We start from the raw sequence: 21,721 nt of genomic DNA on the forward strand, positions 1-21,721 counted from the left end.
AGACTTAAAAACACACACACGCGTAGGATTCCACCCTGTGCATTAGTCAGGCCGGCTGAGAGGAGCAGCAGACAGGCGGCTGCAGTGGTGTCGTTAGTAGTCGAGGAAGCAGAACATCCAGGATGGCTGGAAAGAGACGAGGCCGAGGCAGAGACAGCCAGCAACGACAGGCCCCACAGAGCCAAAGAGGAGGCCCTCGCAGGGTGAGTCCTGCTCTGTCAATGCGTAGCCACCATGTTTATTCTTACACTTCAGTTAATCACAGCAGAACTCATAAAGGAGATTCGGTTTGTCTTAAATGTGTGTTTTTGGCAGTACTTAGTAAAGAACACTGCTTTGAATAGAAGTCAACTTTTCCTCTGTGCTTATCTGACTGAACTGATTAGCTGGGTTGGACAATGTGGGCGTGAATTACATAATACAGTATTACATGATTATTCTTAAGTGAAATTAAGAACATGTGAACTGGTATGATAGATTAAGTTATTTTACTTAAAGCACCTTTATTGTAATCAGTTTCCGTCGCTGTAAATGTATCAAAGACTTGTGATTAAAAAAAATGAGGATTCAAGTGCATAAGGTGCAGGTTATTATATCTCACATTTGTTTCCGATTGTGGAAACATATTAAGGTCTGGGTGTATTTTGACTTCTAATTCAGAGGTTTAAAGCGGTAAATCTTTGCTAACTATAAGGATTAAATCAACCGACAATCTTATAGTTTAACACAGTACATTTGAACACAATCAGGGTTCAAAGTATACATTACATCACATCAGATAAAGCTGCATATATGTATCTTCACGCAACACAAAGTCCATGACATAATGAGAGGCTCATTACTTCAGAGTGCTGAGATTATTCACATCTGTCATGATAAGTCAGATAAGCGTTGATAATATCAGTTTTTACCATGTCAGGTCATGGGAGGAGTCCCAACCTGAGCGTTTACAATACTTTATATTTATTCAAAGTGAAACCTATAACAGCAGCGTTGATAGTGAAGTGCTTGAATTCTCACATCTGTAGTAACACTGTTGCTGTATATTGTCTGTCTGCACTTTGCTTTCCTCCCACAGTCCAAACACGTGCAGGTTAACTAGAAACTTTACATTTGGTGTGAATATAAGTATGAAAATCTTAGTCTGTATACAACAGCAGCTTGTTTAGTTTGTAATTTCCTGTCACCTGCAGCATTCTGTGGCCTTGACCAGGACAGGTGGTTTAAGAGATGGATGACTGAATTGGAAAACATGTGAAACCTCTGCTCTCTCTGTCTTTAGGCCCTGCGGGAGCCAGCTGCTTTTGCCAAGGCTACAGGATTTGAATCGGAGGTCCCTCATGAAAAGCTGACTCTAGCCCAGGCACGGAGGGGCACGCCAGGTCTCAATTTGTTTCCACTGTTAATTGTCTTTCAAATTAGCGTCTTCATGTCTAGTCAGTCCCAGCTTGTAGCAGCAAAGAATAAGGCAAGACAAGTGGGAGGATTAATAACTTAGGTATGTTTGTATCAGCTGATATCAGCTGTAAAAAGTGATTCAAGTATGCAATATTGCAATAAGTGCAATATTATTTTATTGCTAGTTATTAGGCTGTCATGCCATTCAATTAAAGAATAAGCAACAGTATAAAAGGATTATGGTCTTCATTGTCCAATCAGTGATTGACTTTAGTTTTTTACATGCCTTGTAATGTAATGTTGTTTTTTAAAGACATGTTTTCATATTTATTATCTTGCAGCTAATCGTCCGGTGCGAGTCTATGCTGATGGGATCTTTGATCTTTTCCATTCGGGGCACGCTCGAGCTCTGATGCAGGCCAAAAATGTGTTCCCCAACACATACCTGATGGTGGGAGGTATGAAAACTTGCAATCAAAACACACTAGACCTTTATTAGCTGGACATGAATCCTAATCTTAGAATCACCAAACGCTTTAGGCTCTTAGAGCACCAAATCTTCCAATTTAGTAATTCCAGATGAACTCTTACTCCCCGTCCATATAACAGGTCCTCTCTGTCTCTGTGTCCTTAGTCTGCAGTGACGAACTCACCCACAAGTTGAAAGGCTACACGGTGATGACAGAGGATGAACGCTACGACGCTCTGAGGCACTGCCGCTATGTGGACGAGGTGGTGCGTGATGCTCCCTGGACCCTGAACACAGAGTTCCTGAAGAAACATAAGGTCAAAGGTCACGCAGCTTCTCGCAATGTCATACAGTAGCAACAGCAAAGATATCTGGTGTTCAATAAGTCTAAACACTGTAATGTTGCACTCACAGATTGACTTTGTGGCCCACGATGATATCCCGTACACCTCTGCTGGATCAGAGGACGTTTATAAGCACATCAAGGAAGCAGGTGGACATTTAATTTCACACCCAGCATAATGACTTCTGTCATTTCTCATATCACTTTAATGAATCATCTACGTTTTAATGTCAGGCATGTTTGTGGCCACTGAGAGGACAGAGGGCATCTCCACGTCTGATCTGATCACCCGTATCGTCCGAGACTATGACATCTATGTTCGACGCAACCTGCAGAGAGGCTACACCGCCCGAGAACTGAATGTTGGATTCATTAATGTCAGTGAAATTATATTTAATTGATTTCAAAAACAGATTGTTGATGATTTTGAAGCAGATGATAGAGAAATAGAATCTATATTTGTATTTTACTCACAGGAGAAGAAATACCGGCTCCAGAACCAGGTGGACAAAATGAAAGAGACGGTGCGTACGGTGGAGGAGAAGTCCAAACACTTTGTTTACAGAGTGGAAGAGAAGAGCCAAGACCTCATCCACAAGTGGGAGGAGAAGTCACGAGAATTCATCAGCAACTTCCTGGAGCTGTTTGGACCTGACGGAGCCTGGGCACGTTTAATTTTACATTAATCCATAAAACACACTAACTGGAGGGAACAATCTCTCTTAGACCGTAGCAGCTGTATATATAACCTTTCATTTAAAGGTTGAGTCTGTGGTTTGGTCATGTATTGACCAAATGTAGTTGTTGTGTCTACATCCATAGTTTTGGTGCAAAAAGCAAGAGCCTAGGGCACCAGAACATCAAGTGTTGAAATGATTATGAAATGAAATTATGAAATGGGCACTTTGGGTAATGTGGGAAATAACTGAAATACAGAACATAAACACACCATTACATCACAAAATAATTACCTAAACCATTGTACCAAAGCACATCGTTACAACACAGTAAACTTCTGTCTCTGTCCTTTTTTTTAGAACGCGATCCAGGAGCGGAGTGGCCGTATGCTGCAGGCCCTGTCACCTTACTCCTCACCCCGTGGCTCCCCCAGCAGCAGTCCCACCAGAAGACGCTCAGTTTCTCCTGACTCCTCACCTGCCTCTGCCTCTGCCTCTGCCTCCGCCTCACCCTCCCTGTCCCCCTCCTCTCTCTCCCCTCCTTCCTCCCCCTCCTCACCTAGGAAGGGGAAACGATCCTCTCTCAAAGCTTCTGCCAGATACAGCAGACATGCACAGTGAGCCCATCATGCTTTGGATGTCTTTATTGGTCTTCTTAGAGGCTGCTGGTGATTTATCTGGTCTAAGGAGGCGATTAATTTAAGTAACAAACTAAGAGGGAATACTTTAATATTGGTTTATTCAAGTGCAATATATCATAATGTACATAATGTGTCTTTGCTGAAAAGAAAATTAAAAAAACATTAAACTCTTATGTGGATTTTGTTCTTCGTCTGTCATTTATTACTCTTCTATATCAAAAAAGCTAAATACATAACACATATAGTAAATAAATATGAATACGAATCAAGATTTTATTACTGCATAGCATTTTTCTCACCTCAAATGTTTTCAGAAACATATTTTAGCTTACTGTTTATCATAATGTACCAAAGTTTGTCACCAGGTGGCCACCATTTTGTCTTTTGCTTCAAAACAGTGCGCTAACATGCACTACTCACCTGCATGAGTGGCCAGCACGACTACCAAAATCACAACACACACAGAGGGAGTGTCACATCATTCTTTTGGACACAGTCACTCCACTATGACTTTACATAGTTAATGGTTGTTTGCTGCTTGCTTTACTAATGTTTAAAATCTCATATAATTAATGTATAATAAGTATTTATTCCATGACACAGTGGTACATTTCAGACTTATCAACCCAAATGTCCCTATCATTTAATGTCCAATGGAAACACACAAGGGTGAGATTGGCTTGGCACAATATAAGTGAAATGCTTGTAGGTCTAGAGGAGAGGTAGCAGTTTAGAAGATATAGATCCTAAAGTTCCACAGGCAAACAACTAAACAACTTGTGATATGATATGATACAGTTGAAATGCTGTAATTAGTCTTTCAAGCCCTAAAACCCACTGTACAGCTTCTCTTGTGTATGGGTAGGGTTTGGGTTTGCCAACATGTCGTGCATAAATGTAAGGCGTCAGTCAGGTGTTGAGATAATGACTTTTCAGCTTGTTGTGGAGTTCCTCTGCCCTCTCCTGGACAAAATGAGCAATTAGCGCAGTTTTAAACTGCGCTCACATGTTCTTTTTACTATAAAATGAGCTGTTTTTACACTGTATTATAATAATATTTATAATACACAAAGTATTTGAAGATATATGAATAAATAACCCATAATTAAAGAGTTTCACATAAGCAAACAAAGATAGTGAGATGCAAGATGTTCACCTTGTGTGTATTAATCTGTTGGTATTTTTAAAAGTTTTCATAACAGGGCATCACTTGTGGCATTATATTTTACTATATGACAACACATGTAAAAAGAGACTGATGTATGCATCAAATGAGCGTTAAACTTTCATTCAGATTACTTGCGGGACGCTTGAGAGCTAAAAACATACATGCGCAGGCTCCCGAGTGTCTCCGGTTTCCGGTGCCCGTCAACTATCTTGGTCTTTTAGCATCTTTGGCCGGCTGATTTAAAAGCATGGATATGACGTCACCAGCAGCTAATGTCCTACACGGATTAAAGATGGCGCCCTCTCATGCGCTGAGGTGCTGTAAACGGGCTCTGAACTGGGTACCTGTCCTGTTTATTAACCTGGTAGTCGGCTGGTCTTATTACGCTTATGTTGTGGAGCTCTGTGTCTGTAAGTACCTTCACTTTTATCAGTATTTAGCCACCGCGGGGCGGATACTAGCTTGTGTTGACAGTTCCTGGGTTGTCAACTTTGATAAGCTAGTTGAAGTGAGATTTAAAATCATCCCAAGGCTGCGTTTAAACCCGAGGATAACATCACGCCAGATCGTTTTGTTTCTGATTTTAACCATGTATGTAATCTTTCATGACAGCATATATGACGTTTATATAATCCGGCAACTTTTTCAGTCCTATAAGGAGAGGAAAGGCAGTCTCTGGGTAGCTTGAACAATGATTAATTAATAATTAATAACTTACTAATGATGGGTGTATCGCATCGGCTAACACTGGATATTACATTGTCAGTTAAGTGGAATGAAACAAGGGATAATGACAGTTTCTCAATGTTTTTTTGTTGTTGTTTTAGTTTTGTAAATGAATGGAAAAGTTAGCTCTATAATTTGAAATCCCTTGTTTCTCGGTTTTAAACATTTAGTAGTCTATAACAGTAGTTTAGTAGGCTCACAGGAAGACTTTCCTTTATGTAGCCTTAATTCTGACACATTAATTTTGATTATACATGTTTTTTCAATCAAAGTGACAACAAGCTGATATGTTACAACTGTCAATGATTATTATTTTCCTAAACTGCCAGCTGCTAAATCACAGTGATAGATGGCTATAATTCAACCATCTGAAGCATCACATATTTATTGTCGATGGGGAGATGTAATGAGGCCTGGAGAAGAACGACAGCGTTTAAAACTCTGAATGTGCAAGCAACCACCCAAACACTGGTGATAAATAAAGGTGCTCTTAAGTTATTAGGATCAAATAGTGAGATTTTTAAATATAACAATAACATTTCATGAACATGCAGATAAACTATTGATTCACATGAAGACAGACTCATCATCCAGCAGAGGATGTGATCACCTACTTTTATCTCTCAATCAAACACGATCAAGCTGACACAATAAGGTCTGAAAGTGGTTCAGCTCACATGAGTATTGATGTGTTTTTATTGATCAGTTGTGTGTGCCGTGACATGCACTGGTTTGTTTCAGCCTGGAACTGATGATACCATTATCATCCTGTAAACGGACTGTAGTTATGTCTGTAAGTCAGCGGCTGTGGTCAGCACAGGGACATCCCTGCTGCTTAGACAAAGCTCTCTGTCATGGGAGGGTCACTACTGGCCGTGCCAGGCTGCTGCCACATGGTGCGAGAAAGGGGCGGTGTGTGTGCGTGTGTGGTGGGGGATGTGTAGTCATGCATTCTTAGGACTTTCATTACTGCTCACTAATATAATTTTGTTTCTTTGCCTTATGTAGATACAATCCCAAATAATGCAGAACGAGGTTAGTGAGGATCCCCTCATCTTAATTATTCATAGCAAAGTTTATGTCAAAGATGTCAATATAACTGCAAGTCAAACTCTTTCTTTCTGTCAACAGTCAGCTATTTGGTCATCTTTCACATTTTCTTCATCATGTTTATATGGTCCTACTGGAAAACCATCGGGTCCAAACCAGCCAGCCCCTCAAAAGCAGTAAGTCAAGAGTTTATGTCTGTCATGTCCTCACTCAAAATAAAAAAAAAAGAAATATGACCTATTTTCATGCTTTGGATTGTTAGATTAGGTAAATATAATCTAACATTTTGTCATATAATATTTAATGGACTTTCTGTCTCCTCCACCTGTCAGTTCTGTCTGCCCAGAGCAGAGAAGGAGCTGTATGAGAGAGAGGAGCGTGCCGAGACACAACAAGAGATTTTGAAGAAAGTGGCAAAGACTTTACCCGTGTATACACGCACGGCAGGAGGAGGTGAGGCTTTCATCACAGTTGCAAAATGCCTGGTAGACCACCAGGAAAAAAACTCTGCCAAGTAGGCCTAAGTTAGTTTTTATTGTTGTCGCCTCTTTGAATAGGACAACAGAACTTGATCTAAACAATGATGAAAATGTCACAGAGACACTTTCATCATTGTTTAGATCAAGGTTGTCATGGCATCAAATAAACAATACAAATGATATTGTGAAATGTGTTGCTACATCGCCTCTTCCCCTTTTGCCTTCTTATCTAACACAACACTAAAAGTGCAACACTGTTTATATCTTTTTCTATGATCGTGACAGAGATGGGCAGTATTCCAATTAAATGTATATAAAATACATGTTTAATTACTATTACTATTTTGTAATTTGTATATTTTAACTACTAAAAATACATTTTAATCCATTTTTGAATGAAAATTTATTTTGATCCCAAGGGTTACATAGTTGAAAAACAGTTCAACAGCCTAATCATAGTCCGCTGCAAATGCAAGTGAATCATGTGACATGTTCTGTCTGTCCAGCAATGCGCTGTTTGTCAACTACCCCATTTCAATAGTGTTCCTAGCTTGAAAAAGAAAGTTCTTTCATTTTTGGGGCAGATTTCCCCCAAGATAAAACAATAACATCAAAATATGATCAGAATTTGCATGCTAAGGCAATCTTACGGAATGACACTCAAATACAACAGAAGAAAAGAGACATTAACAAACACGTGTTCTCTACAGCTGGTAAATATACTTACCAGCTCATAACGTTAGTGCAATCGGTGAGCTTCTGTATTGTGTTGGTTAGATAGGAAAGCTGACATAAAAAAAAAGAAATGTTAAAAAAAAAAAAAAGAAGAAGTTATATTTATCATTCTTAAAAAAGATTGGCATTGGCATTGGCTAAATTCCCACTCTAACTGTCATTTGAAAGAGTGCATCACGGTCGACTAACAGTTCCCCCATTACGTTCAGTCAGTCAATGGTCACATCGATTGACAGAAACCACTCAGCATGTTCTCCTGAATTCGCCCCTCCAACATCAGACTCATGAAACTACTTGTATTTTAATTAAAAAAACCTTTTCTCACACCAGTATTTTGTATATTATTTTGATAAATTTAATGTGCAAATATTTGTTGTATTTTTTATGTATTTGTGCCTGTCTCTGGTTACAGACTATAAGCGATTATTTCCCTGCTAATTGGTCGTGTGTTTAATGAGCTGCATGTGTCAGGAGGGTTCATTGGACGCAGGTGCACCTCATTATCTCTACAGGCCACACCTGGCCCTTTCGTGCATCAGCAGTTATGATCTCACACATTTGGTTTCACAGGAACATTTGTAAAGACACGTAATTAGAGATGTAGAAGGTCAATTTGTGTTTAAACATTTCAAAGAGGAGCAGGAAACATGGGAAATGTAAAATTAGTCTTCAAGGGGTTGAGAAAGCAGACTACACCTCAAATTCTTGTTTTGTTGAAATATCGATCATACACTGTGATGGTTATATATAGAGGTACTTTAATAATTCTGCTTTAATTTTGTCTAAATAGCCATCCGATACTGCGACCACTGCCAGATCATCAAACCTGACCGCTGCCATCACTGCTCAACCTGTGAGATGTGAGTGTTTTCTGGGTGTACACGCTGTATAATTCAAGGCTCCTCATTTTTATTTTATTCTTTATGTTTCTCCAAAGAAGCAGATATTGATTTTCACTTTGAATTTATGATCCCAAACATCCAAAAGTTTCCATTTCTGGCTGTAAGAAAAACATTAAGTGCAACTGCTTGTAACAGGAACTGAAGACAAAATGAAAATGTATTGCTGTTGGTTAATGAGTTTTTTGTTTTGGCTGCAAAAAATACAAATGGTATTTTTGACATACAACATGAATACACACTAAATATTGAGAATTATGTATTTTTCCATGCTGACATTGCAAGTGCCTCTGGGCAACTGGATCAGCAACATGTTAACATCTGGATGGTACTAATGGGATGTATGTTTTCCTTTATTCCTCAAGGTGTGTGCTGAAAATGGACCACCACTGCCCCTGGTAGGATTTCTTATTTAACTATGCAGTAAAGCTGTTTTTTTATTTCCTCATGATCCAAGTTTGCTTGCTGTGCTGTCCATCAGCAAATTATCAGTTCTCTTTTGTTAAGACGATGTAAAGAGTGACACATTTCACTTTCTTTCTGGTGTTTTCTGTCTTTTTTTCTTTCAGGGTCAATAACTGTGTCGGATTCTCAAACTACAAGTTCTTTGTGCTGTTCTTGACCTATGCCTCATTCTACTGTGCAGTAATTTGTGCTACAGTCATCCAGTATTTCATCAAATTTTGGACCGTAAGTACAGAAACGTCCTGGGTTTTTTGTTTTTCCTGCATGTTCTTGCATGTTTATGTTTTGTGGTCAGTTTGTTGAAGGTTGTTGTGCGATCTTTTGAGGTCAACTTTACTCATGAGCTTTCAGCACCCTTGGTTTTTAAAAACCATTAACGTGCTATCTATTAAACTTGCCATTTTGAATAAAAAATGAAATAACTTGCATCTACTTGAATTAAAAAAAAAAAGAGGAAACGCAGTCAGGCTGTGGTTAAGCATGTGATCAGCCACTAATCTGCATCGTAAGATATCGACCCGTTGGTTAACAAATGTGTCACTGCAGTGTCATGTGACCGCTTATCAGGGGTTCCTCTTCAGCATGCTGCTTTGCATGGGACAATGGCTCCTGTCACTCAGTCCAGCTGTGAAGGAGTATATTGTGCTCTAGTAAAAAAATACTAAGAAAATAATGGATGATGCAAAGGTGAATTGTCCACTCAAGTCAAGTAGGTAAAGCTGACTAGACATGAGGACAAGAAATAATCTTTTTCATGACTGACAAGACTAACACTTCTGTTCACTGTCTCCTTTCTGAAGAAACAGCTGCCTGACACGCATGCCAAATTCCACATCTTGTTTCTGTTTTTTGTGGCGGCCCTGTTCTTTATCAGCATCCTGTCACTTCTCAGCTATCATCTGTGGCTTGTGGGAAAGAACAGGACCACTATAGGTAGATATAAATAAATGTCATTACTCCTTCTGGTTGTATCCTTTAAAAGTCACCATGAATAACTATATTTTTTTATCCACTTTCAGAGGCATTTAGGGCTCCTGTTTTCACGAATGGTCCGGACAAAAATGGGTTTTCTCTGGGCTTTAGCCGAAATGTAGCTGAGGTTCTTGGAGACCAAGGGAAGTACTGGCTGTTTCCTGTTTTCTCAGGGTGAGTCTGCTCTGACCTGATATAGCTGTATGTATCAATCACCTTAGCAATCACAAGGATGCAAAGGAATAGAAAGCCCAGTGTGCTGTTAATACTGTATTCAATGCTAACTTGTTTGCTAATGCTGTCTTTATCTGTTTTATCAGTCTGGGAGATGGACATTCTTTTGTTACCAGATTGGTGCACATAGATCCTGAACAGGCAAACCGTGTCCTCCAGCAAAATGGCAAAAGGTGAGCATTGTGTTTTTTTGTTTTGTTTTTTAAATATTTAATCCGTATCCTTTCAGTTTGGTCTGCTAGGTTTTAATCACTAATGTGACTTTAATCACAGCCCTGCTGATGGGGAGACCAGCCCTCCTGTGCTCAGTAATAATACACAACACACAGCAGATGACAGCAAAGAGAAAAATGGTATGTTGTTGATGTCTTTTCTCACATTTTCATTTTTTGCATTATGGCTTGTAAAGTGTTTTTGTAATAACAGTCCTTTCAGACGGAGGGCAGATAGTGTCGGTGACTATGGAGAGTGAGCCATAGAAGGTATGTGGACATCGACTTGACTGCTATGAGGAACTGAAACGGTCAAGCTCAACAAAAATAAATAAATTAATATGCAACTTAAAATTCCCCTTGTTATTTACCTTCCAGTAGTTTTACATTTGATTTGATTTATTTCTGTATTTCTTTTCCCTTAACATTTTTCCCCTCAGATGGTGTTATTTTCTCCCAAGACTGTTCCACCTTGACTTTGAATGACAACCCCCCTTATTTGCATAATTAAGCAGAAATAACTAAAGAAATACAGAAATAATATAATAATAATAATAATAATAATAATAATAATAATAATAATGAATAAATTAACGAATAAAATGGAAAAGTAAGTTAATAGGGGAATTAATAGAAAGGTACATTAACTAATGCCTACATTTTATTTAAATCTGACAGTTTCAGTCCTCAATAGTTTTTTTATTTAGTTTTTTTTTTGCTGGTTTGTAATCCTCCTATTAATTTGTACTTTGTTGGCCATTGCTGCAGGTCAGAGTCACATCAGTATGAACTATGATGCCTTAAACCAGGAGCATCTGCACCTCCACAGGAGCCGTCCTCCACCCTCATCCTTCATCCAGCGTGCTTTAAACAAGCACCACAATAATCCTGTTATCATGTCTACAGTGACTGTACAGCAACCTCATAGACTGCACCAGGCTGAAGCAGAGGTGATCCACAGGTTTTGTCTTTGATTTGAGCCAAAGACTTTCAGATGTTTTATTATTATTGCATATGAAAAACTCTGGGACTGCTTTTTCACCCTCAAGCCAATGTATGTCTACATTGTTTACCTACATGGGTTAATTTCATTATACATTTCAACTAGAGAATCATGGTTTATCAGTATTAGTCACGTACCAATAACTAAACCTGGTACATGTGTGCGAGCCACTAAATTAAAAATGTGTGTAATTCATACAAAATGGTGAAACATTTCAACACTTGTACATTTACATAATATGTCTTATCAGTTTTAAACTCAAAGCACAGTGCAATTATTAAGACCAGAGGCCTGTACTGCGAAGCAAGTTCTACATACCCAGGATACCGTTCGGTTACCACAATCGCAGTATGCGATCACACGCAGGTGGTTATCAACTCGGGAAGTCAGCCCAGGTTTTCCACATCTAGCCATCGGCACATTCTCAGAAAAGGGGCGTGTTTACAGTGCGTGACTGATCGCAAACATGTACAAGTCTACTGGCAGCAGAGCACAAGAGCGAACTATGTTATACAAATATGAAGATGTTAAACACATAATCCAGGCGCAAAGCAAAACAGTTGGAGCTGTTGAATGCGAGAAGGACAGCTATCAAAACGTCACTGTGTTAATAGGCTTACAATATCACTTTTTCTTCCTAAGGGCACAAGTAGATCGGGCTATAATTACTTGTGGTTATTCCATTAAATGTGTTTGATGTATTGTTATGGTGTGTATGACAAAGATTATTTAGAATATCAACATGGCAATATTAAATCAAGATTATATAAAAACAAATAACTTTGCTAAGGATTCTTTCTATACTTTCAAATACAACAATTTAAAAATGACTTCATCCAACATATTTGTATCAATGACAAACAACTTTAGGGAGTTTCAACTTTCAGTAAAAGGTGAAATGAAAAATCCACTAAAGAGGAACAACATAGTGGTCAGCCACAGCTATAAAGGGTTATTATCACAAGCCTTGCGCAGGTCATAGTCAGTCAAGCTACCAAGCACAGCGTTTCAATTGTACCAAAAGTCTTTGGATATTTTAGTATATTTTATCAATGTACTTTGTTACTATGTTATCAAAAGTTCACAATCTAAACACTAAGCAAAAACTTCAACCAGAGCTGTGGGTGTTGCTGCCCACTCACCATCTTGATCCTTTCTCGGAGCAGGTTAGGTGTGCAACATAAGTAACCATGGCGATGTACCTTGGTAAGAAGTAAACCACCATCCCCTGAAAACCCACCAAATCCTGCTTCGTAGTACAGGCCTCAGTAGTCGGTTATCATCAGTCTAATTTAGTTGACAGTTTACATGACTGAAAATATTTAAAGGTCTTTTTGTTTACACTTTTAATATATTTATTTTTTACATGTCAAATTTTATACTATGGTAAAATAACAGGTGATATAAGCTTAAAATGGGAGGACCAAATCCAGTTTAACTAGTTAAAATGGCGGCATCACATTTTAAATATTTAAGACCCATAACCAATAGATCTCATTTATAATGCGTTTTTTATTGAGATTACCATTTTTCACTGCACTATGAATATTCATAATTTATTTAAGCTTTTGTAAATTAATTGTGTTGTTTCAGTGTCTGATTTTTATCGAGTGCTGCAGGGATGATTATAATTGTGGAGTATTTACTGACTTATTTCATATCGTAGAACAAAATGTGTAAATCTATCAAGCTTGTGTTAACCACATGCATCCAACCAAAAGCCCATTGACTTTGAGACAAGGGAACCAGAAGTGCAACAATGCTAATTTGCAGGTTTTAGGACTCATTCCTGCAGCACTCTATTGTAATGGCTTGTGTTTTATTTAGTTAGTTTTTTTCTGAATGGTATAAATGGTCATTTGTCCTTAAGTCCACAGAATGTTTTCATTTTTATGATCAATTTGCTACAGTATGCATTTGTTTTTTAAAATGAATCAACCTTGAGTGTTAATGCCAAGGATTAAGTCTGTGTTCTTTACATTTTCTTTTCCAGTTTGATGATAAGATTTATTTGAAAGTTGGAAAGATGAGCACAAAAGGAAACCACAATAAAACTGTTAAAAGATATTGCCAGAAAGGTCAGGGACGCACCACTGTGTCCTTGAATGTGTACCAGGATAGATAAGATGGGCACTATATACCAGTGATGAAAGGGTAGGCTAGTGTCATCATAAACGCTCATCTCTGTGCTCCTGGCAGAGTTTCATATTGCATTCCTTTTAGTGGAAATGATGCACAGCACAGTTTGTGGTTTACAGGAGTGGTCAGTAGATAAAAATGTGTAGATATTACTGACAGAGTGGTAGCACACGTGAATGCACTCACAGAACCTCACAGTAGCTTAAAACAAACTTAAAAAACCCGACTAACTTCAATGACTGAACCAAGCAGCTAGAGCTGCCAATTCCTGTAGGTCTGTTTAAGACCTGCTGTAAAATGATTCATGCAAATTGCTCTTCATTGTTCTGTAACAATAAATGTGATGTAAGAAACTATAAGGTGTGATTCTTCGTCTTAAACACTGGTGCGCTGTGATTTCTAACAAATTGGAGGATGTTAAAATTCTTGACTGTGAAACAACTCTGCAGAGGACTAACCTTGTGGATTACAGCCATACCTCTCCATAACAGTAGACATCTGGAGAGACAGAGAGACAGCTAAAGATTTGTCCAGATTTCATTGAAATGGTGTTTGTTACATGGACATATAACACCCCTTTTCAACATGGTTTTGATTTGTGTTTGATGCCAGGTAATGCATTTCTTTACAGAAACTGCACCACTGAGAGAAGAGCCAAGTTTCAGTTTTTATATGTGCATGGAGCGTTATCAAGACAAAAACAGGGCCAACAATGTATGACAAATAAGTGAGGAGGTCAGCCTGCCAGGTGTTTAGTCAGTTTTGTGAAAGATTTGTTAATAGGCCATAAACAACTCTAGCTAGCTTCCAATGTTAATATGCAGTTGAACTTAGAAAAAGTTCTTATAGATACAGCTGCTTTAATGTTATCAGTTAGCTAATTCGTTTATGCTAACTTCCTGTGGCACACAGTGCATATCTGAAATACAATGCAAAAGTACAAAAACATTTTTAACTTACTTGCAGCAAATTCAGGACCAAAAAATAGACAGAACATGGAGTTTCACAAACACATCAACGAGCACGGAGGTTCCCATAGGAATGAATGGACTTTGGGTTGACCCGCATACACATACAGAGCTATGTGAGGTTTGATGCATGTTGAGGATTCTGCATGAGCAGTGCAGATCAGGGCTGCAGACAGGGGGGAGAAACCAGGTCAGTTGTCCTGGTTCGGGGCTTGGTAAGCCCAACAGTCTAAATCAAATTGGCATCAAATTGGGGTTAAAGCGGCACTATGTCGTTTTGGAGAGGAAATTCAAGCTCAGAATTTTAATATTTACAATATTAATGAGGTAATAATACAAACTCAGGAATATCATTTTGTTCCATAACTGAATAAACAAGCTGTTCTCAGAGGAACAGAACCCTGTTTGAAGCTAGGAAGGTGGCAGGGTCCGCCAAATATAAACAAAGTAAAACCATTTGAAATTGTATTGTCCTTTAACATCAGTTTGTTTATTCAGTTTATTCAGTCATGAAAAGGAAAAGAGTTTGTTTATTTATTTAGATTTTTCTCTTCTGATTAAAATGTCCCCCCTGTTGTCTCTGGGTTTTACACCCATATCTGTTTGTTGCATTGTGTTTCCTGGGACAGTCATATCTCTGATACAAATGGCACAATTGTATGTGTATCTAATTTGTATTCTGAACATAAAAGTCACCAGACTTGCACAATCTATGGTACAATATGCTCTTCACTTGTTGGCTTTTAGTGAAATTTCTCAACAACTACTTGATAGTTGATGAAATGTGGTACAGACATTCATGTTCCCCTCAGGATGAATTGCAAAAGTCAGCAGTCATAAGATAGTTTAAGTACTGTGTGAGTGCGGGTTAAATACAGATAGTTTACAATGATGAGTATCACACAAGACTGCACTCTTCACTTCCTCAGATCATTAACACTGAACACTGTTGACTCAGGCGAGTGTTTGACACTTGTCGACCTTTCGTCTGGCACAGAAACAATGTGGGCGTGAAACAAGATTGGCAGGCTGGCTGTGGAGAGGTGAATGTCCTCAGTGCCGTTCACCTCTCAGTAAAAAATGCAACAGATAAAAATCGCCCTAACACTCAGCATTACACACACAAAGTCAACCCTTTGAACTCTTTATAGCCTCCCTGTGTTATCTGTGTTATCAATCTCAAACTTTAAAAATGTTGAATTATCATAAGTGTCTCACTTTAATGTAATACGGACGTTCTTGATTGATTACTTGGACTGTGCAAAATGTTAACGGCATTCACTTTTCATTCTCTCAAGAAGTACCTCCTCCAATTTGTAATACAATACTCGAGTAAATGTATTTAGTTACTACCACTGTTGCTTCTCTGACATTTAGTTTATTTGTGTGTACAAGGTTCATCTTTCAAAACCATTAAGTGAAAAAAAAAGTGGAATTGATTTGATTGAAATTAACAAATTTCATTTCAGTTAAAGCTGCAGTATGTAAGAATCAGCCGAACTGCTAACTGCCGCCAACTATAGCTGCCGGAAGCTAGTAAGTTCAGCTAACCCAGCAGCTAGCGGTCGGCTTAGCTGGCTCTGCCTTGACTGGAGGCTGGGAACACAATTTGTACAAAAACGTCTTTGACATAACATCAGCACAGTTTTTTCTTCACATTCTGGTGATAGGTTCATTTTTGAATGTTTTAAAACTAAAATTCTTGCACCTTGAAATCTGAAATGTATACTCTTATGTCCCACCACCCACGCATGTTCTCTGGCCTCATCAACCTCAGCCTATATAAGACTAATGCTGACAACACACTATTAATCATAATCATCTCAACTAATGACAATGCAATAAAGCAATATAATATACTTATGTGCTCTAATGGCACTAAAACGGAATAATAAAGTATACATACTCCTCACTGCTTGAAGGAAATACCTTTATCTTTCTCTTTACCCTTTCATATGTGGTGGGAAGGAAAACAACACGCCCTGTCAAAGTTCATCTCTCCTCACACACTCATTGGGTCTCACCCTTTTAACTAAAACTCTGACCTCGGTGTTATTTCAATTACCAGGACTTAAGTCTGTGAATGAATGAGCAACAGTTACTTCTCGTGCCGCCTTCACTACTTACAAGTCACCTGAAGGGTAAAGTACACTTGCTGTTGATCAGCTACTGGAATCCAGCGGCTGTCACTGTGAAGAGAAAACGGATTAGTTTGTCAATCACGACCTACTGACCAGGGCATTAACTGGAGTCATTTCTGCTAGGAGAGTTCAATTTAGACTTGTCTAGACCATTTTTAAAAAATACTCTTGAGAGGAATATCTGCACACCATGGAGGAAACGCTCAACGGCACCATTGATCCAGCTTGTTTACAAGAACCCCCGCTGGCTATCGACGTGATCAAACGTAAGTGACCCACACTGCCACATCCTGTTCGCTGGTAATGTTTCCTTATCGACCAGTCTGAGCTAATTCACTCAGCAGTGTCTGGCTTGTCTCTGTGTGTCCTGAACGCACCAGATATTGGTTCCTGCTTCAGTTATTTACTCCTGTTTAAAAACACAACAAAGTCCCACAAACTAAAATAAATAATCTGCTATTTCTTCATAGTATACTGTCATGGAAGGACAGTGAGAGTTTAATGTACCTGTGCTACAGTCGGGGTAACATAATACTTTCACTGCACTGTCCTGAATTGCCCTCTTATTAGGCTAAAAAGGCCACATTTCTACCCAATTCAAGTGAATGTTTTGAACCCAAGCAAAACCAGTTTGGTCGTTTATATGTGATCTTTGTTCACATTAAGTCTCTAATATATTTATGTCCTGTACGATGTAATAATCTGAACCCCTCTCTCTGCCTCTCTTACTGCTTTAGAGATGGATGTGTTTGATTTTTGCCTCTACTCCATGCTCACCCTTATGTCCTGCATCTCCCTGCTGCTGTACCTGGAGCAGTGCGTCTTTATTTATAAAAAGCTGCCCACCCCCAAGAAGACCACCATCATTTGGACAAGTGGTGCAGCACCAGTAAGCATTCAAGCCTGTTTTGTTGTTATAAAATGCTGCTGATTGTAAAACCGAAATATTATCATTATCATTATCATTATCAACCATGTTATTTGTGGAATAATTTCCATACATCTGGTACAAGGCCTTTAGAAATACAACATGAAATGACAGTGACTGAGAAAACTAAAAGCGAACAATGCTAGATTGCTGATACTGTCATTTTATTGGGGTAATAAGTGTATTTCTCTGTTTCAGGTCATTGCCACCATGTCATGTTTTGGGATGTGGATCCCGAGGGCAGTCATGATCACAGACATGACGTCTAACTGGTGCGTTTTCTCTCAACTACACCTAAATTAGGACACGGTATAACGCAGTATTTTGTCATACAGCAGCGGGCTTCTTGCGTTGATATTTCTATTGAGCTGAAATACGACATTATGGTTTTTGTGCATATTCTAGATTAATTGATAATGAGATGAATTCTATCACTGTGTCATTTTTAGTGCAGTAAAAATCAGAAAATTGTCTAGTCTTGGCCAGAGGAGTAACAACAAGGGGGCGTGTGGCAAGGCTAAATGGAGGAGGCCTGGTTCTGCACCACTAACTAAGCATGGACAAGTTTGTGACAGGACTTTTGATGTAAATTTAAAGCAAAAAAATATTGCTATCTACAAAAAAGGGGGTGCCCTGAAAAAAAGTCTGAGAACCACTGGTTTTAACAACAGAACCACACTGATCAGTGTTTGATGTCTGTTATCTGATACGTAGCTGTGACCAGTAGCCACTTCACACTTATTGTTACTGTTATCAGGTTTGTCATGTCAGCTTCCAGGTTATCTGCCTTCCTTTATTATAGCTTTATTTACTTATTTTTAGCTCAACAGAAAAACCCATGCTTTTTTTGTAAATATGTCTGAACTAAATGCACCTGGCTGAATAAATCCCCTGTAAGAAGAGTTTAGTTTGGGTTAGAAAAAATCCCTCCCAAATTAAAGTATTAAAGTATTAAATGTACTCATGTAAGACGAACAGGATTGAACATCAGCTACGTTAATACTACACAGTAAACACAGTGACCACTTCAAAGCTCTGCATGAACTAGTTGAAACATTTTTTTGAAGAATAGTTTAACCATTTGATGAATCATTACACACGCAAGGATTTCGCTCAACTCCAATAAAAGGCAGGGAAATCTTTATAGGATCACCTGCAGTGATAAAGTTTATGTGTTTTTTTATGTACAGTACATATAGCACAGTGTGTTTAACAGCTTTTGTGGTGCCGTCACGTGTCAAGGGCGAGTGTGTTTTATGTTATAATAAATAAGTAAATGAAATATTAAACTTAAACCTAAATTTGTTCAGTGCTCTGGAGTGATTTTTGAGATGCATGACGTATAAACAGGCCTGACTTTCTTCTCCTTCTCCGTGCAGTTATTTTGCAGTGGTGGTGTATAAGATCTTGGTTCTGATGATCGAGGAGTTGGGGGGCAGCAACGGTTTCCTGAAGCGGTTTTCTGGTAAAAACTTCTCCATCAGCACAGGACCCTGCTGTTGTTGCTGCCGCTGTTTACCCCAAGTTCCCATGTCACGGTATTCATACCTGTTTCTACAAATACTGGAGATGTTCCTACTGTTTTTATTTTTTTTATTCTTTAAATTCTTCAGAACATTTTTACAAATTATGCTGTATACTGACTGTTCATTGTTCATTGTATACATTACTAATGGCCTCTGTCTTTGAATGGGATCAATCAGGCGAATGTTATTCTGGCTGAAGGTGGGAGCTCTTCAGTATGCAATCCTAAAGACGGTGCTCTCTATCGTGTCCGTAATTTTGTGGACGAACGGCAACTTTGATCTCTCAGACGTAAGTATTTGAAAAGCTTCCCTTCGTATCTGATTGTGCAGAAAATATCATGAATATTCCCTGAAATTTAAAATACTTCTTTGCTTCTCTTTCAGTTAGAGATCACTGGTACAGCCATTTGGATCAACCCATTCATTGGTGTTCTCACTATCATCTCCCTTTGGCCTGTTGCCATCATCTTCATTAACACTAACAGATTTCTACGCAGCCTCAATATGATACCCAAGTATGCCATGTATCAAGTGAGTCAACACAACCATTACCATATGTACTGAATAGTTTGTATCTATCCTTTCTGGGCATGAGGGAAATCTCTTTGTCTACATTCACATTTAGCAACATGAGCTGCTTTGTGTTGCATTTTGTATTTCTTTGGTGTAAAAATAGTAATCCCTGGTCTACTTTGGCATGTAACTGATTAAGTATTGCTTTTCTCCTCAGCTAGTACTCGTATTGAGTCAGCTGCAGACGTCAATCATTAACATCCTGGCCTTGGATGGAACCATCGCCTGTTCCCCTCCCTTCTCCTCTCAAGCTCGTGGATCCAGTAAGAAACATCTCTGAACATGTTTTGCATGACTGCTGATGTGACTGCATGACGTGTGAAGTGAATAAATCCATCTGACACCCTGATTTCTCTGTCCCCCAGTGCTAAGTCAGCGGATGATGATCATGGAGATGTTCATCATATGTCTGGTCAATCGTTTCTTGTACCGTCGTACATATGAAGCACTCTCCTCTGAGGAACAGGACAACGACCAGAACGCCAAAGTCGACATGCAGAAAGTTCTCGAGGAGCATGATGTCTAAAAAAAAGAGACGGTGAAAGAGTGGAAGTCAACACTGCTCTCAGATGATGTATTAGATCATCAAATAGTCAAACTTCCACTTAAACTGTGGAAAAATGTCAAATCTTAAACTGTTTTCATTTGATAGAACATTTTACCTCATTCTTTCAAACATTACTACTGTGCTGGGGTGACTTTCAACCCTTTTGCTTTATTCTTTTCACACAGCACTCACTGACATTTTGTCAATATCTTTATCCTATAGGTAACAAAACTTAAAGGGTTGGCTCATCCAAATTACTACAGTACTTTCTGCCCAAGAAATAGTCCCTCTGAGTTGTGTGGGTTATCCAGAGTAAATAAGACATTGATTCTAGAAAGAGATGTTGGTTGGCTCAAAATGTTTTGAGTGACACAAAATACCCTTTGTTTACCGTTGTACTGGAGTGGAGTCAGTCATGTCAAAGATGGATATCTTGAAATTTGGCCATATTAACCAATAGTAGAAGAGAATAGAGGATGTTTTCCCCTTTTGTGATTTGGTCGAACTGACCCTTTAACTGACCCTTTTGTGAAGTGTGCTCTTTCCATTTCTTGCGGAGAGTTAGATAAGAAGATTGATACCACTCTTGTGTCTGTCCGTTAAATATGAGGCTACGGCTGGTTAAATTAGCTTAGCATAAACACTTGAAACAGGGGGAAACCACTAGCCTAGCCTTGTTTACTTGTTTACCCTAACCTTTACAAAAATCAAGTGTTTTATGACACATGACATATGTTTTTAAGGCAGCTTATTTGCCAGACATTTTCTTAACCTGCTATAATGACTTCCTGCGGTCTTGTTAATGTGTCTCATACCTCAGAGCATGGCATTGAAACAAGACAAACATGTTAGTTGTCACCTGTCAGTGGTTTTAATGTTGTGGCTGATCGATGTATCTATGAGTGGTATCAGTCATCTCTTCCAAGATTCTGCAAGAAATCAAATATTTCTCTTCTCAATAACGACGTACTATTACTTTAAATTTGACTAGTTTCAGATTAAGAGAGCAAATTATTGGACACATTGGGAAGATGCTTTTTTTAGCTTGTAACTAAGACCTGGAGGAGAAGAGCAGAGCCTTCCTCAGAAATACAGAGCAGTGTAACAGCACACAGTGTCATACTGAGATAATGAAGTTTGAAAATTGGCATTTTTGAAAAGTGGTCCTTTGAACTGGGATTATGTAGGTTTATAGATATTGTTGAAGAACAACATTATTAACATTATAACAACTATTTATTGTGTTAATGTATGTGTGTGTGTGTGTTTGTGTGCGTGGTCACCACAATAATTTCTTTGGCCTAGGTGTGGAGATGTTGAAATGAGGTCACAATGACATGTGATGTATTTTTTTGTAGGAAAGTGGGCAGTAAATACTGACGCAGTATTCGTCTGTACTCATTTAAGTGCCAAGGTTGTGTGTATTAA

At 38.6% G+C, this 21,721-nt stretch overlaps 3 protein-coding genes across 4 annotated transcripts; all 3 read left to right on the forward strand.

Annotated features, from left to right (window-relative positions):
• On the forward strand, positions 1 to 3,707 carry LOC141007508 (choline-phosphate cytidylyltransferase B-like). The gene is made up of 8 exons (XM_073479867.1): positions 1 to 203; positions 1,283 to 1,382; positions 1,740 to 1,856; positions 2,033 to 2,184; positions 2,282 to 2,360; positions 2,445 to 2,587; positions 2,687 to 2,875; positions 3,248 to 3,707. Exons 1-8 carry the CDS (start codon positions 123 to 125, stop codon positions 3,506 to 3,508), a joined length of 1,122 nt encoding a protein of 373 aa, XP_073335968.1. The 5' UTR covers positions 1 to 122; the 3' UTR covers positions 3,509 to 3,707.
• A 1,262-nt stretch (positions 3,708 to 4,969) lies between these two features.
• Positions 4,970 to 13,955, forward strand: LOC141007729 (palmitoyltransferase ZDHHC20-A-like). Of its 2 annotated transcripts, none has more exons than XM_073480124.1 (13): positions 4,970 to 5,106; positions 6,431 to 6,457; positions 6,554 to 6,648; positions 6,805 to 6,925; positions 8,477 to 8,546; positions 8,951 to 8,983; positions 9,155 to 9,275; positions 9,851 to 9,983; positions 10,070 to 10,196; positions 10,343 to 10,429; positions 10,530 to 10,609; positions 10,683 to 10,738; positions 11,237 to 13,955. In XM_073480124.1, exons 1-12 carry the CDS (start codon positions 4,989 to 4,991, stop codon positions 10,733 to 10,735), a joined length of 1,065 nt encoding a protein of 354 aa, XP_073336225.1. In that variant the 5' UTR covers positions 4,970 to 4,988; the 3' UTR covers positions 10,736 to 10,738; positions 11,237 to 13,955. The 2 variants fall into 2 exon arrangements, with proteins under 2 accessions (XP_073336225.1, XP_073336226.1); XM_073480125.1 differs by having other exon boundaries at positions 4,989 to 5,106; positions 10,692 to 10,738; positions 11,237 to 11,319.
• Positions 13,956 to 16,906: 2,951 nt separating this feature from the next.
• LOC141007636 (organic solute transporter subunit alpha-like) lies at positions 16,907 to 20,272 on the forward strand. The gene is made up of 8 exons (XM_073480010.1): positions 16,907 to 16,985; positions 17,457 to 17,608; positions 17,846 to 17,919; positions 19,027 to 19,185; positions 19,351 to 19,462; positions 19,558 to 19,704; positions 19,904 to 20,009; positions 20,112 to 20,272. The coding sequence occupies exons 1-8, from the start codon at positions 16,910 to 16,912 to the stop codon at positions 20,270 to 20,272; spliced, it is 987 nt and encodes a 328-aa protein (XP_073336111.1). The 5' UTR covers positions 16,907 to 16,909.
• Positions 20,273 to 21,721: the final 1,449 nt, after the last annotated feature.

This window comes from Pagrus major, chromosome 13 (assembly GCF_040436345.1).
Source record: "Pagrus major chromosome 13, Pma_NU_1.0".
Lineage (NCBI taxonomy): Eukaryota > Metazoa > Chordata > Actinopteri > Spariformes > Sparidae > Pagrus > Pagrus major.